The 16,421-nt window shown below is 40.0% G+C and overlaps 1 protein-coding gene across 3 annotated transcripts; it reads left to right on the top strand.

Annotated features, from left to right (window-relative positions):
* Positions 1–1,505: 1,505 nt before the first annotated feature.
* On the top strand, positions 1,506–15,355 carry cpeb1b (cytoplasmic polyadenylation element binding protein 1b). 3 transcript variants are annotated; one of them, XM_071489240.1, is made up of 12 exons: positions 1,506–1,666; positions 1,958–2,129; positions 4,636–4,857; positions 6,307–6,536; positions 6,901–7,156; positions 7,308–7,421; positions 8,072–8,161; positions 8,802–8,938; positions 11,030–11,228; positions 11,699–11,793; positions 12,558–12,638; positions 13,877–15,355. In XM_071489240.1, exons 1-12 carry the CDS (start codon positions 1,652–1,654, stop codon positions 13,985–13,987), a joined length of 1,722 nt encoding a protein of 573 aa, XP_071345341.1. In that variant the 5' UTR covers positions 1,506–1,651; the 3' UTR covers positions 13,988–15,355. The 3 variants fall into 3 exon arrangements, with proteins under 3 accessions (XP_071345341.1, XP_071345339.1, XP_071345338.1); XM_071489238.1 differs by having other exon boundaries at positions 8,072–8,176; XM_071489237.1 differs by having other exon boundaries at positions 8,072–8,188.
* Positions 15,356–16,421: the final 1,066 nt, after the last annotated feature.

Raw genomic sequence — 16,421 nt, 5'->3', positions numbered from 1 at the left:
ACCCTGACGACAGACTCTCCTCTTCAGCAGAGGAATATAATTCTCTCAAGAATCACTGTTCGCCCTTCATAGGAAAATGGGTCATTTAACTTCACTTTCACACAGAATATTTGGATTGACATGAAATCAATAGAGTGTGAAGATGGGGATGCTATGAATTGGAAGACAGGACATTTCGTTTCCTCTGCTGTTTTCATGTGCAGACACAAACCTGAACATACAGCTGCTGCCATTTCTGAGGGTATTTGTTGTCTCAGAAACCTCTCTGGAAATTTTTAATGAACTGCATGGTATGGCGTGTTCCGTGTAAAACACAAAATATAAACAAAATATATTTTATTTATCCTTTATTACAACATCACTGCAGTGGCTCAGTGCGGTGGGAGCAACATGAACAGATTCAACCACAAAATGATAAATTAACAGTTACTTTAAGGGTTAGAGCAGCATCAGACAACATAGTACAAGTTGCTGTTTTTTTTAAGTAACATGTTGGCACTTCTGTTTTTCACTGTGATTTCTGTAAAACAAAATGAATATGAAAGTAAATGACGAAGCCCCCTGTCTCTAGAAACAGAGCTCAACACCTCCTTCTTCGGAGAGGAAGGGGCTTTTGCCTTCCTGTCATTGTTACAATTTTTTAATAATGTCAACTTGGTGAAAATGTTTGAATGTGGCTGAGAGAAAAGACGACTTCTTCCGGTCTGCAAGAAAACAGCAGGAAGTTTGATCAGTCTTATAATACATCCATGGGGAGGCCTGGAGACTTTTTAATGCAGGGCTTTGTCGCCCTCTACTGGCCCAACACCCACACGACCAGCAGGCATGAAGCAGCTGGGGAAAGCAAGCTGCCCCCTGGAGGAGATCTACAATAAAAATGTCTTCTTGTTAGCTGTGAATTTCAAAATAAAATCTGTGTGTTTTAAAGGCCTTTGTAGTGAATTTTGAGAGTTAGCTGATCTGTGGTAAACTGCATCAAGCTGTTTTTAAGTGGAAGATATGTTATCATGGTTCACCCCAACATTTTTATTTCTGTTTTACTTTTCTTTCTTTTCTTACTTTTTATGTTTTGTTTTTGTTTTGTTTTTTTAAACAAGATTTCCCTGTAGTCATAGTGATCAGGGTGAATAAATAAAGGCTAAAAACATTCAAATGTTCATCGATTCAAATAAATTAATGAACTAAAAATCTGTCTATTAATTGACTGAAGAGTCTTTTTTTAACTCTTTGATAATATGCTTTCATATAATAATAATAATAATAATAATAATAATAATAATACGGTTCGGGAAAACAGAAGGACATTTGCATATTATATTAGTATTATTTTACATACTGTGGGGTGTATCCCAAAATGCATTGAGCAGGAAATATTAGAAAGCATTTTTCATCCATGACGATCCTGTGATGATGAACCATTATGACTGTGGGTTTTAAAACGTGCGTGACTGACGCGTGATTTTATTTTTGCGGTTCGCTTTTTGACGCGGAGCACGTGAACGGACGGAAGCCCCCGAGGTTCAGTCACTCACCGAGCACACGTTCACTAAATTGACTCTAATTAGCAGGTTAGCAAACTTCATAAATATGACCTTTTATTGCAGCCGGCGGCAATTATTGTGACACTTGTCATAGGCTGTCGGTTCTCATCATGGCGTTTTCCCAGGTGAGTTAAAAAAACCTAAATTAAATCGGTGAACTGAGTTAGTTTTCAGCCACTTTAACTTTTACCGTTTCACCTTTTGTGCCAGGAATCCGCTACAGACGTGTTTTTTTTTTTTAAGGTGTGAGACCTAAACAAAGACTGAACAATGTTTTTTCACTGTGCCACATGTGTCCAAACCTTGAGGTCAACTGGGAGCATACATGCCGACCTAACTGCCCCCCCCCCCCTCCTCTCCCCCCCCCCCCCCCCCCCCCCCCCCCTCCCCCCCCCCCCTCTGGCTCCCTCCTGCAGAGAAACGACCCCCGCAGGCCGGAGAGCCCCGACACCGAGTCCCTGGCCCTGTCCACCTGCAGCAACGCGGACATCTTCCGCAGGATAAACACCATACTGGGCAACGCTGTGGATTTCACCGGTGTGTGCACCACACCCAACAGCACCAAGGGAAAGCCAGACCTGCTGTGTGGTAAAGTGTCGTTTGTTTTTCCACTCTGGAGCAGGTGGTGATGAATGAAACGTGAAGCATTATTCAGACTTCAGATTGTGAACAGTTAAGGGAACAAAAACTGGCAGATGCACTAGCAGTCAAACAGGAAGATGGCATTGAAATTTCATTTAGAAATGGGGCAGCAACATTATCAAAAAATAAAAATAAAAACAGTGACATAACTGGGATAAAGAAAAAATAAACAGAAGAGGAAAATATAAGGTTGAGAGAGGTTCACACAAGACTGAATGAAACACTACATCTAATGGGTAAATATCCAGTCTGGGTGACCGCTCACAGAGGAGTCACTGCCCCATGTTTTATGTCAGTGCTCAGATTGGAACAATTCAGTATTAAATAAAAACTAATTCCTGCAGCGTATAATAATGGAAGTAAGTCTTAAACAAACAAATAAATCTATGCACTTTAACTGCTGGTTATCATCCGCCATTTAAAAAATGGAGGTGCAAAGCAAGAAAACGTCCCTGCTTAGTTACCGACGCTGCTTGTGTAACGTTTAAACACTGATCAGGTTTTACTGAGATGATTAAGTCCCTCCACTGACCCTCATCCCTGTGAGAAAATTCTGAACAGACGCCGAAGATGAAGTTTAAAGCTTCACCTGACTTGGATTTTTTTATTTATTTATTTATTTTTCATACTCTCTGTAAATGTTATACCCCCACACATGAAAGGCTCAATACTGTTTCAAAGCCATGTTGCCTGGAAAACTATTTTGGTTGGAAAATACTTCATATGTCGATCAGTCATCTAATCTATAAAATGGCAGAAAATAGTGAAAAAATCCTCATTTTCTCAGAAGAATGCATGAATCAGCCTGGAAATACCCACTAAGGGTTAATTGTAGGTGAATGTAAATTCTCCACAGCTTCCTAAAAACTACAGATTCTGAAACGAGGAGCTGAAAGGATTGGTTGATGGGGGGGGGGGGAAATCTATTTTGATTTATTTCAGTAATTTTTTGGGAAAAAAATGCTGAAGTGATGCCTAATGTTCTTAATTGACATTTGATGAATTGAGCTCTGCAAAGTTGTGATTGACATTTCTTCATGATTTTTATTGATACTTCATTTTTGTTGTAGCTACACATTGTGACCAGAAAACCATAAAATGACCCTGAATGCAAGGTACAATACCACATCTCAATTCTAACAGGGGTTTTCTTTAAAAGATGAGAAGTTGCATCCCCACCACAGAAGAAGCCCTTTCACTTTCTCAGCCAGAATTGCCATCTGCTAAACCTCCTTCACCTTGTCATTATCTTTGAGTGCCAGCAGCTGATTCATGGTGCATCGCAGTCCGCAGCATTGCAGCAATTCTTAGTGTTCGTTTTTTACCCCAGGAGTGAGATTTGCCAAGATTTGGGCTCAGCACCCTCCCTGCGTCCTTTCCTTGAATTGTTAATTTGCTGAGGACATGTCTGCACTTGTGACTAACAGACTATAGTCATATTATAATGGTCTGCTCACTCTTAAACAAGCAGCAGCACAAATGTTATGTAACTTTTAAGTGACACAAAAGTAAATTGGATCTTGACGCACACTGAGCTAAACTTCTGCTGTGGCCTCTCTGCCCCATCCACCCCAGCTTGGTGTTGCTGAATCAGGGCTGTTGCTGGAAGCTTTCCAGACCTGGAGAGGGCAGGGAGGAGCTGGCGGTGCAAATCGCTACGTCCTCAACATCTGATCAGTCAGCTGTTTGTGCTACGGCGAGGCTTTGCTTGCCTCTTTCTTCGTTGTATTTGTTTTTGTGCAAAAAATCTGAAGAATTCACCAACCTGTGAGTACAGTGATTTTTTTTATAAATGAAATTATCAGAGCATCCTCAAGCCCGAAGTACTTTTAGTTAGAGTCTGCTGAGTCATTTGCTCCCATCTCCCATGCTGCCTCCCACCATGCTGCTGTAGCTCTGCCCATCGCTTCCCCCTCCCTTCCTGCCTCTCTGTCAGCTCGCTCAGGAAACAAGGCTAGACACAGTGTAAGCAGCAGTAACAGCGGCAGCAGTGGCGGCTGTCTTCCCACCGACTCTGAGACGTGCTGTGCCTACCAGAGAGGGGAGTACTTCTATCAACAAGCCAATAGCTCTGACAGGAATTTTTCATTACACAGTTGTTAGGCAAGGAAGCAGGGAGGTGGGGGGTGGGGGGGGAGCTGATGTCATTAGCAGGGGTGTGCGAGTGCATCAGCAGCCATGTCACATGCTGCTAGGTGGGTCAGTGATGCGGACGGAGATGCATGGCAGTTGCACCGGGCACAGAAGCAGGTTAGCTCCCCCGTCAGCCAGGGTAGGGGGAGATGTGATGATGAGGGAAGTTTTTTATTTTTAATCAGATTTTTCTTCAGTTTTGTGTGACAAATCTCCCGCTTCAGTTTTCTTTGTAACGCAGACTGAAACAGTTCTTCTCTAACACTTCCTCTCTCCTCTCTTTTTGCTACATCTCTGAACTGGATCTCGGACCTAAAAGAGTCAGAGCTGGCTGCAGTGGGCAGCAGGAGGATGCTCTTCCCCAACTGTGGTGGCATGCCCGGCTCCCAGGAGATGCCGTCATCCAGGGGCCCATCGGGTGTCACAGACCTGGGCCTGGGCCTCCAGTCCCTCCGTCTGTCCAGCTGGGACAGACCCTGGAGCAACCAGGAGACGGACACACATGCCTCCCCCTCCCAGCTCCAGACCAGCTCACCCTCCAGTAAGTACCAGGCCCCTTGTTTACCTGACTATATTTAGGATTTGTAGCAAAACCTGCAGCTTGGTCTTCTATGTTTTATACCACATAAGGTCCCAGAGTCAGGTAAGTGCTGGTAGCTGTTTTCCCAAGAGGTTGTTTGCTCTCGTGACACCATTTATTTCTACATGACGGTAGATATTTTAACATCTGTGAGGTTGCATGCCTTGATTTGTATAGCCCTCATTTATATTGAATTGTGATGGTTATTAACAGCAGTGTGTCTGAGTGTGGGAACAGGCTGTAGCGTCACTAGGGAGGATGATGTGGCACTTTTGCTTTGCTGCATCTGTAGCAGTCCAGCAAACATAAAAAAAACAATCAAATGAAGCTACTTTTTTTCTTACCTAAACCTTAATCGGCTTGCCCTATAGGCTAGTTCTAAATATTTAACTATTACCTGTTGATCAAACTGATTATGTTTGTTTTTCAGGGCGACTTTATAGGTTTGGTCAGAAAAATGGAGAAACATATTCCCACATACACGCGTGAACTAAGATGAAATAATTGCTGACATTAGCGCTGTCGGACAGTTTTGAGATGAGTGTCTGTCTTTTAGAGAGACATCATCGACTATTACTGTGCCCCATTTTGTCCTGACCTATTTGTAGAGCTATAGTTTTATCACTGCATGTCCAAACTGACCTGGCATAACTTCATTTAGAGCTTTCTAAACTGGGCCCGCAACAAAGTGGGACAGAGCTTTGAATGCGGCCTACAGCTGAATAATCCCCTCAGAGCCTCATGTTCACTGTTACAGGCCACACGGTACATATCTGTCACAGTTGCCAGCTGACTCACTTGGTTATCAAGAGGAAGAAGATGCTGATTAATACCTAAGGAATTGCTGTTTAGCCGTCACTGGACTTTGCTTGGGAGGGGTGTCTGAATTGACCTCAGTGAATTTTGCTGTTTAGCTTCTGTGACAAGATTGTGTTTCAAATAGCAGTCAAGTTACACAACGTCAAATGTAAAAGTGAAAATGCTTCAACTTGCGCTTTTCAGGTTGCTGTTGGCTCATTAACTTGCACATCATGTCCCCTCTTCTACATTTCGGAGACTTGAGTTTTACGTTGCAGCTTTTCAGTTCTGTCAAATCAATGTTTGCCTGCAGATTCATTGCACAGACCCAGTTTTCTTTACTGTGCTGATCCAGTTGTAGAATAGATTTTCTCAAAGAGGAAGGAAAGATGCACATTTTAGAAATGTGAATTTGTAGTGCACCAAGCCTCCTGACTGACTGATCTGGCTCTGTAAACTCAACACACACATCCATTTTCTTCAGTTTGGTTGTCCACTTGCAAAACTGACAAAAATAACAAGCTGTGGTGGTAATACTGCCACTGTTACTCTGAAATTGCTCTGAAGTATCTCATTTTTACTGTAAACGGTGTAACTGTCCTGTTCCTACAGTGCAAGGTTTTCTGAACAGTCCCTTCAGCAGCATCCTTGGAAAACCCCCAGGTTACCTGCCCCCTGACTCCATGAGCATGACTGCTGACTTCCTGGAGAAGTTCCCTTGCATGGCTCGCATGGCAAACCGACTGGACTCAAGCTCCTTTTTGGACTCTCGCTCCAGCAGTCCCGAAGACTCGGAGACCAGCGGCTTCAGCTCTGGCTCAGACCACCTCTGTGACATGCTGGTAAGGCACATGATACTCACCGGTAACTCCTGTTTTGTGCGTTGGATTGCTAGGGGCCATTCGGGTGGGGAATATTTGTCACAAAACTCTATAGACTATCCACTGTGGCATTTTGATGTACCAAACAAATACTGAGGCTGATTGGACAGCCAGGTCATGATATGCTGAGCTGTAGCTGTGTTGGTGCACTCATCTACATTTAAATCTTTAAGATAACCAATTCTGATTGACAGCCAATGATTTTACATTTCTTTCACGATTGTAACGTCTGGTTTTTCAGTATAAAAGATCTTAATTCATATTAGTCACTTACAATTAGGTCTCCATTCATATTCCATTGTCTGGACATGTCTTTTCTCTTCAGTCGACTTTGCGGATTTCCCCTCCCCTGCCTTATCTTGCATCAAACATGCAGAAAGATTTGCTGCGAATGGGCTCCCGTCTGGATCCCCAGGACTCCAGCTCTCCCCTGACTCCACCATCCAGTGCCAGCCCCTCCTCCTCAGCCATTTCCCGCCGCTGGCGCACTGGCTGTCCGTGGCCTGGTGCAGACATGCTTGACCAGTCAGATGATGCATTCAGCATTGAGAGGGAGGCTGGCTTGCACAGGCAGGCTGCTGGTAAATCTAAAACTCTTCACATTTCTCATTTATTACTGCACTACCCTTTGGTAAGTCTCTCAACTTAGTTTTGATAGTGTGTACAGTAGTTGTGGTGCTTTTGTGGATAGAAGTGAGTTGTGAATTTTGGCTACTTTTCTTGACTCATCAGCTGTGAATGAGGCCACATTCACCTGGAGCGGTCAGCTGCCTCCCAGAAACAACAAGGATCCTCTGTATTCCTGCAAGGTCTTTCTTGGTGGCGTGCCCTGGGACATCACAGAAGGTAACTTCTGCTGCTGCCAACATACTGTCTGCTTTAATTTCAGTGCCAGAGAGATGCTTGTTAGGCTAAATGTTGCAGTGCAGTGGTTTAGCAGCCTGCATGTGGCTGTGCTTAAATCCATTATTTCTATATTTTTATTGTTCAAACATAATGCAGGCAGGAATTGTTTTAACATATTTCAGAAATGTTTAGAAAATGCTTCCTTTGCATTGGAGATCTCTGACTAGATGTTACTTGCAAAATCCATCATTTCAAAGTGTACATTCACAACACAGATTAACTTTTATTCTCTGTGAAATTTCACACTATGTCGGCACTAAATTTGATAAACTGTTTCAAATGGTATTACATAATATTGATAAATCTTATCAACACATGTCTAAGGTTGAAAGTGCAGTGTTTAAATGGATTGTGGGCTCACTGTTCACTTTTAATTTGTTTAATTAATGCTAGTTAAAAAAATTTTTTTCTTCATATCATTTTATATCAATCTGTTACACTGTAGGTTATGTACGTGTAGAGAAGTATTTCAATGTAAGCCTATTTTCACTGATTTCATTGTGGTTTCACAGATTTTTTTTTTTTTTTTTTTTTTCCCTTATTGCTATATAAAAAAACGTATCCATTTATCACCCCCTCCTCTCTCCCAGCTGGTCTCATCAACACCTTCAGTGGCTACGGCCCTCTGACGGTGGAATGGCCGGGTAAGGATGGAAAGCACCCTCGGTGCCCTCCCAAAGGTAATGTGGCCAAAGGTAACAAGTTTGGTAGGCTATGTTTTTTTTTCTTCTTCAGGGTAGCACTGTGGTGAGCACATGGTATGCTGGTGAGTTTGATTGTGTGTAATTACAGATACTTAGGATGGTGATTCTGGGCATAATTGGAGTATAAAGCATGGTGCTAGAAGCAGGGAGTAAATGCCAGTTTTATAATGGTTGGGTTTGACTTTGGACTCAATTCTACTTGTTGTTGGTCAGAAAATGTTCTGGTTAGTGTTTGTGGATCTATTTGTGGCCTCTGCTCCTCTTTGGTATTGCAGGTTTTCCATGTCTGTTGGCACATACTACGTATAAAATGTCACATACTACATATAAAATATGTCAAGGATTGTAAGTATTTATTGCAATTATTGATTAGAATTTATTTTAATCAAAATCCTCCAGGCCTCCATTAAAGCTGACACATTACAAATTGCTATTGCACCTAATGATGCACTTGTGTGCCATCTGTTTGTAATTGATCTTTACTGCAGTTACTGCCTAAAAATTGCAAAAGTCTATTTGACACTTTTGACAGTTTCCCACCATAATACACCATAATAATACTCTTTTTTTTTTTTTTTTAAATGTATTATTTATTTATTTGCTCTATGGTTTGTAGGCTATGTTTACCTGGTATTTGAGAATGAGAAGTCTGTCCGGGCATTGCTCCATGCCTGCTCCCAGGACCCGTTTCATCCCAGGGACAAACTAGAGTATTACTTCAAGATGTCCAGCCGCAGAATGCGATGCAAGGATGTGAGTAGAAACACAAGGCAAAATAATGCGCTGCAATATACAGTTACATTTATTAGATACAAAACAATATCCACACTAATATAACACCTAGCCTTGCAATAAGCACTTCCTCTCCTAAAATATCACAAACTTCTTTTAGTATTAAGCAGTGTCAACCATTATAAACTATTATTGTAATTATCATACAAAATATCTCAAAGCCAAAATTTTGCTTTACAGTTATGATTTATTGCAGGTCTAATGTATTGGATTGCATTACTCTAGATTGTGTATTGTACCTTTCATACCTTGGTGTACATATATCTTGGTTTATTGCAAAAATACTGGAAGCATTTAAACAGTACCACGTCAACATTTAATCTCGATGTTTGTACACTTTGACTTTCTGAATCTCACATCAGGGTTGCTCCCTGAGCACAGAAAGACTGGGTATCAAGCTGAAATGCATAAAATGTGTCTGTAGCACCAAGAATCGAGCTGTACATTAAAGCTAGGTGTTGATTTGGCATCTGATTTTGATTTAGTTTTAGTCTTTATCTTTTGACAGATGTGTCGAATTTCAGCTGTTTGATTTGTTTTTAGTCCAACTTTTGTCAACAAAAACTGAAGACATTTTAGTCTTGGGCAGCAACATGTTGCTCTCATCAAGCATTTTGACCCTACAGATGTCGCCATCTTTACATAGTTACCATGGATACAGGTGCCCATGTCACTCTGGTCTGCAGTAACGAACAGACTGACTCACCTCGGTATATCTGTTTCCAAATGTTTGACCAGAACTGGTGTGTCTAATCTAGTGGAAACATTTCTGCTAACCTATCTTTACTGCATCTTCTTGGGCTTTGCTGAGTAATTCAGAGGCTGTTCACTAAAATACATTTCATTGTCTGGGTTTAGTTTGAGAGGAGACGCTCTATCATTATATAACATCGATACTGTCACCTTCTTTGTCTAGCAGACATCTAGAGGATGATTCAGATTGACTGAGACATTATTCCTCAAAATTACTCACTCATGATCGCAACACTAAAGATAGCCGACTGAAAGTGACATTAATTTTACCTCCACATCCAGAGCACTTAAAAATGACATTAGCCTGCCTTTTTATAAATGTTGTCATGCTCTCTGCGTGTTTTTCATAGCTTGTCTCAGCTGTTTTGTTGCTGCTTCTTGACCAATTCTCAGTGGATTGTGGAAGAATTTGGTCCATAAATCATTTTCTTCCAAGAACAGGGAACATCAGACAACATTACTGACTGGCACATGGGTTTGGAAGGTGTTTAATAGTAGGTCAAGGGGCTAAATCATCTTCTGACCCAAGAGATTTTGGGTGATGGAGGAAATTGTCTGGTAATCATGAGCTACAGTATGTGATTCTGGTTACATGCAGGTTGTTGAAATAAAACATGTCCATTCATAACTTTATTTACATTATGGTTTAGCTTTTATTTGTAATGCCTTTCGTTGTAGTTGTAATTGTCAAATGTTACTTTCCTCTTTAGGTTTTACTTTCGTTTTTGTTGTGAAATGGGTTAAAGACTATTGTGTTTCATGTATCAACACTGTAATCTTGTTTACTTATTATCTGATCAAATTAGAACTGAAACAATCACTTCAGCAGATTCATTAGCAACAATTCTTAAATGATTAAGTAATTTTTTAAGCAAAATAATAAAATGTATTTAAAAACAAAAAAAATAGCTTCTCAAGTAGGAGCATCTGCTCTTTGTTGGAGACAATAAGCAACCTATTTGACTGGTAAAATATCAATAGATTAACTGTTAGTTGCAGCCATAGTTGAATAGTTCCTGATTTAAATGAAAATGTTGCCAGTTTTAGATTATTTAGGTAAAGTTTGTTTGGACTAGATATTGTTTTAGGACTTCACCTTTTTGTTAAATGACAGAAAAGTTGAGGTTTCAAAAGTATCTGCACCAGAACTCTGGTACTTGTACCAGCATTGGTATCAAAATTACTGGTAACAAATGATACCCAGCCCCACTCTCATCCTACTTCAGGTTTTCATTGGAAAGCAAAAGGAAACAAGGCTCAGTATTGTGAGACTCTTGTATCTCGTCCCTGCTGCTACAGGTGCAGGTCATACCCTGGGTGATCTCTGACAGCAACTATGTGCGCTGCCCTGCCCAGCGTTTGGACCCCAGTAAGACGGTGTTTGTTGGTGCACTGCATGGCATGTTGAATGCTGAGGCGCTGGCCAGCATCATGAACGACCTGTTTGGAGGAGTCATGTACGCCGGCATTGACACGGACAAGCACAAGTACCCCATAGGTGAGACTGAGGGCATTTAAAGGGGTTTTTCATATTTTTATTCAGTGACAAATGTAAAGGCAAAATTCAACTGCAGTGTGTGCATGCAGACATTGTCAGCTACAAATGCCCAAATTCAAGATTAACCTTTTTTAAAGATGGTGTCTGAATGAAAACTCCTTGAAAAATAAGTAGGAGTTGGCAGAATAGGCAAAATTTCATACTGATATTTTTCTCGATGAACTTCAGTGGAGTTGTATTCACTGTTGTCAACAAATGTATAGATTTAAACTTTGACATGAAGATTTGAGCAATAGACCAATTGCAGCTCATTTAGACGATGCTAACCATTGAGGAAACAGACTTGGAGGGTCCAAAATTGACAATGAGTAAGCTATCATGTTAGCTGTTTTATATAAATCTACTGTGCAGAAAGTTTTTGCCACACTATTGGATCTAAACCGAATTATATCCAACTTTTTTGTGTACAGGCTCTGGACGTGTCACTTTTAACAATCAGCGCAGTTATCTGAAGGCTGTGTGTGCAGCATTTGTGGAGATTAAAACACCCAAGTTTACAAAGAAGGTAAGATGCTCTGTAATTAGTCTTTGTACTTTCTATAATTAATCATTAGTGTCTCTGCTGCTGCTGTGGATAGTGACTGTCTTTGAGTGACTGTGTGATTAAATGTCTTTACTAGAAACTGTGCACAGGGCTCATATCTGTCTTTAATTAAGTAAAACACAAGTGAATACCAAATATTACAAAACTCTCCTTGTTTAAAAAAAAAAAACCCAAAAAAAAAAACACATCTCTCAGCACAAACTCTCTAGACTTTAAACCCTGAGTGAATGCTGGTGCTTAATCAGCAGGTTCTCACTTGCAGTGATGAAACCTTTTCAACAGTGGTTAATGTGCATTTTTAATTTGTGCATTTAAAAAAAAAAAAAAAAAAAAAAAAAAAAAAAAAAAACTTGAAAGAAAATTTAAAAAAAAAATCTCAATGTTGCAGGTGCTAAGGTGGAAAAGTTGTTTATCAATTTTAAATCAAAAGGAAATGCAAGGCAATGGAAATACGATTTAGTGTGTGTGTATATATAATATAAAGCATATTAACATGTGAAGCTGTATAGTGGCAGATCAGTTGTGGGGCACAATGAGGACTGAACTTGTCACCTTCTGCAATGGTTTTTAATGGCACCCAGCTGGACAAATGCTCATTAATGTTTCTTTTACAGATTTTTTTTTTTTTTAAAGAAATATGGCAAAAATTTGTGATGCATTTAGATGGAAACCCACCTACTAGTTGTGACTGCTGTAAATTAAGCACCATGGCTCTTCTCCCTCAGGTCCAGATTGATCCCTACCTGGAAGACTCCATGTGTCAAGTTTGCCTTCGCCAACCTGGACCTTTCTTCTGCAGAGACCAGGTCAGTGGAAATTCCCATTTCAACAAATATTTGTCTTGCTAGGCCTTATTGATAGTCAGGGGTCAGTTGGTCAAAGCAGCACTTCGGCCAGTAGTTTCTATCATATCTCACTCTGGACCAGATATTGTCTCCAGAGTATGAAATTTGTTTGACCCCTGAGTGTGTAAACTAAAAAAGCAAACTGGTTTTGTAATGTACTAGAAAAAACATAAATGGCTGCTTTAATATTTCCCAAAACCCCTTATTTATACTTGTTTCTATAGATTTGTCATCTTGACAAGATTGAGAGGTCTGGTTTAAGCAAGATTAATTTGTATAGCACCTTAAATATGTCTCACTATACTGGAAAGTGCTTTGGGTAAGACATAGAAATAGATTAAAACTATTATGAATACAGTGAAGAAATAATATCTGTAAAATTAAATCATCTTGTTCCTTCAAATATGATGCTGATTAAATTTGATAATGTGGTAATGAATCTGATATTAAATGATAGTTCTGGTTTATTAGAACACTGATCTTATTTTTGTAGTTTGTGCCTTCAACACTGTGCTGACTATACAAAGTTACTTGTGGACATCTGGGAACACAACTTTTAAAAAGCCACAGCAAGAAACAAGTAGTTATTATTCAGGTTTGCAAAAGATTTTTTCCTGGCACTCACCAAATAGATGTTGTATTTTGTACTTGTACCAAGGTCTCCTCCTGCACGGAGGCTTTAGTGTTGTCCCTCACTTGAAAGTCGCTTTGGATAAAGGCATCTGCCAAATAAGTAAATGTAAACGAGTGGCGATATTACCTTTACTGTCTATTTAACATCTCAGTTTACTTCGTGACTTTCTGCCTCAACTTTGACCTACCCTGCGTGCTCTAACTGCAGTGAGGGATTATAACTGATAGAAAGATGCGCTTGCTTTCGGTTTTGCCACTTAAAGTGGTGTAGGTCTTTTACAGTCTTTAGTTTTGTTTACCTGACTGACGGTGAAGACCCTGTTGGACTGCAGTGTAGCGACAACGCTGTGTTTCTATATTTCAGCAACTAACTTGGTAAGTACAATTTTGTAACTGAGAAACAATGGCCAATACTACAAAATAAGATCTAAGTTGTAATAAAGCAGAATTGACCTTTTTTTTAAATTTTATTCTGTTGTATCAGTTTGAAACAGATCACCTGAAAGTGTTTTTTACCAACTACAATCAGCTACAATGCACTCAATCACTTTTCTTTTGACACCCAGGCCTGCTTCAAGTACTACTGCCGCTCTTGCTGGCACTGGCAGCACTCCATGGACATCTTGAGCAACCACCAGCCCCTCATGCGCAACCAGAAGAACAGAGACTCCAGCTAGAACAGAATGACCCAAATGCTCTGAAGGGCCAGAGGAAGACCCCCCCCTCCATGGGGCGAGGCTGCCCGCCAAGGAGAGCACGTGTGCCAGACATCCCTCAGCACGAGGGGCACCATGGCACTCCACCAGGCACTGGGGATAAATCACTGTAGAAAATGTTCACTTTTGCACTTGCTACATTTTTGCTGTTGTTCACAGTGGCACTATGCACAGTGACCTTATTGGGAGAGACAAGGGGCCCTTCACACTTATGCATTTTCCCAGACTTGTGGCCAGACAGAAAGATGGGAGTCAGCCTAAGGTTAAGAAGTGGATGAAAATGCCATTTCTTTTTTCTTTTTTGTTTACATGTGTTGCATAGTGAAGAGCAATCACGCAAGTCTCATTGCCGTTCATTGGCAAATGCCATACAGTGCCTTTAAATTTTTATTTTTTTCCCCTCCTCCCTCCCTCCCCTACCCCCAGTTGGCATCTGTTTTTCCTGTGCAAGCCAACTGGTGTTTCTTACTTTTGGGAGTTGAATGTTGGGCTTCATTTAACCAGTCGCATTTCAGACATTTTTACGCAGTTTTTTACTAATTTGTACACAAACAGTTTTAAGTCATGACATGAAAATTTTGAACAGAATTCTACCGGGCGGCTGTTTATGGGAAAACCCCCCCCTTTATTTTTATTTTTTTCCTTTTTTTTTTTTCTCATAAATTTTTCTGTGGCTATTCTTTTTTTTTTTTTTTTAATTTGCCCTCCCAAATTTCAACTAAATGGGCACAAAATGTTGAAAATACAACTTTAACTTGCTTTGTTGGTCGTTATATTAAATGTATGTAACAGTAGTAGTGGATATGCTTCAACTGGTAATCTGTCATTTCTCAAGCATCTGATGGATCCTGTTGAGACTAGAGTAGAGTGAATGAACATTTGACTGTACATAGTTTGATTTTTGCACTTTTTAATTTGCACGTGTGGAGAGGTGGCAGTGGTTTTTAATCACTTTTGTACATCAGCAGGGGGACACGCCTATGTTACAACAGCTGCTTGTTTCCTGTTGAATGTAAGAACTTCCACTTAGCTGATGATAAATGAACCTATCAACTATCAGCTTGAGTAGACCCCAGTAAATGATTCCATGCTTTCTTATCCCATTTTGCCTTCCTGTTCCAGTTGGACATAAATGCATAATAAGCTGTGTGCCAAAGACAAAGTGTCTTTTCTTTATCCATTAGGTTTGTCATGCTGAGCTTGTTGTCCCTTAGCCCAGCTGCTTTTTAGAGTTTTGAAAGTCTACCTCATTGTGGTCTGCCAAGTTTGCTGCTACTTACAGTTGTGGAGTATGTTCAGATTGGGCACAATAAAGGTGTTTAAGCATTACGCTCTGTGTCTGGACTCTTGATTAATGTAACTGTTGTAATTTGGAGTTCTTTAGAAGCAGTAGTTCTCAAACTTTTTCATATCAAGGACCCCTAAAGTGACACAAATTAGATTTTTGCTTTAAAAAATTTTATTGCAGAAAGTGTTTGAAACCCGTGACCGAAATATAATTCTGGTGAAAATAAATTATTCCCCTTTTTATTGGGCACCCCAGGAACCCTGCAGGGTCCTTAAGGGGCATTAGAACATAAGTGTGAAAGATGACAGCAGAGCTGTTTGGACAGTGACTGCAAATACAAATCGGTCAAATTTGTTTTACATCCCTGATAAATGTCAAAAGAAACTAACATCCCATAAACTGTTCAAATGCAAACTACTGTTTAGCTAACTACTGCTTGAGCTGATTTATCACTGAAAAAACAGATGTGCTCAACTGTCATTACTAACCAACTCGAGCTCTGACATCTAAGCATTTTTAAATGTGTGGTTAAAGTTTTTAAGTTTTGAGTCAGGGTAAAGGTGAAGGCTTTTTACTTTTGAGTCTCATTAACATCCATAGACTGGAATTTGCGTGTAATGTTTGCAGTCCCTTGTACGTCTGTGATGGTGATGTGGTTAATCAGTTATTGATTCAAAAAATAACTTTTAAATTGATAAACTATTAAAATCCTTTGTTTTTTTTTGTTTGTTTTTTTTTGTTTTTTTTTAAAAAGCAAAAACTAAATATTTGCTGTTTTCAGCCTCTCAAAGTTAAGAATGTAAAGCTTTCTTTGTCATACAAAACAAGCCTGAGACTTCAGGCTTGGTTATAAATGAGTCTAAAAATTAAATTCAGTTACTTAACTAATGTAATTTAAGTTATCTGTACACTTGTATGCAACCCAGTGACTAGTAAACGTAATATAAACAAAACTGAATTTAGAGGAAGGAGTGCCTTTAATGCTAAATGCACAGAAAGGACTAAGATTATCTTTAATTTGAGATTTTAGGGGATGGTCAGCTGTGCAAAGCTCATAATTAAATTTAACATTGCAGGACCCAGAGGTTGCTCAAATGTTAATTCCTG

The sequence above is a fragment of the Trachinotus anak genome, unplaced genomic scaffold, assembly GCF_046630095.1.
Source record: "Trachinotus anak isolate AG129_WGS33_773 ecotype Australia unplaced genomic scaffold, CSIRO_AGI_Tana_v1 ptg000011l, whole genome shotgun sequence".
Lineage (NCBI taxonomy): Eukaryota > Metazoa > Chordata > Actinopteri > Carangiformes > Carangidae > Trachinotus > Trachinotus anak.
This window is presented reverse-complemented; position numbering and strand designations above follow the sequence as displayed.

Excerpts from the sequence above, each read along its gene's own strand:
- cpeb1b (XM_071489237.1), top strand. Across the intron at positions 4,858-6,306 it reads CCAGACCAGCTCACCCTCCA|TGCAAGGTTTTCTGAACAGT; the intron begins GTAAGTACCAGG and ends CTGTTCCTACAG. Across the intron at positions 12,639-13,876 it reads CTTTCTTCTGCAGAGACCAG|GCCTGCTTCAAGTACTACTG; the intron begins GTCAGTGGAAAT and ends TTTGACACCCAG.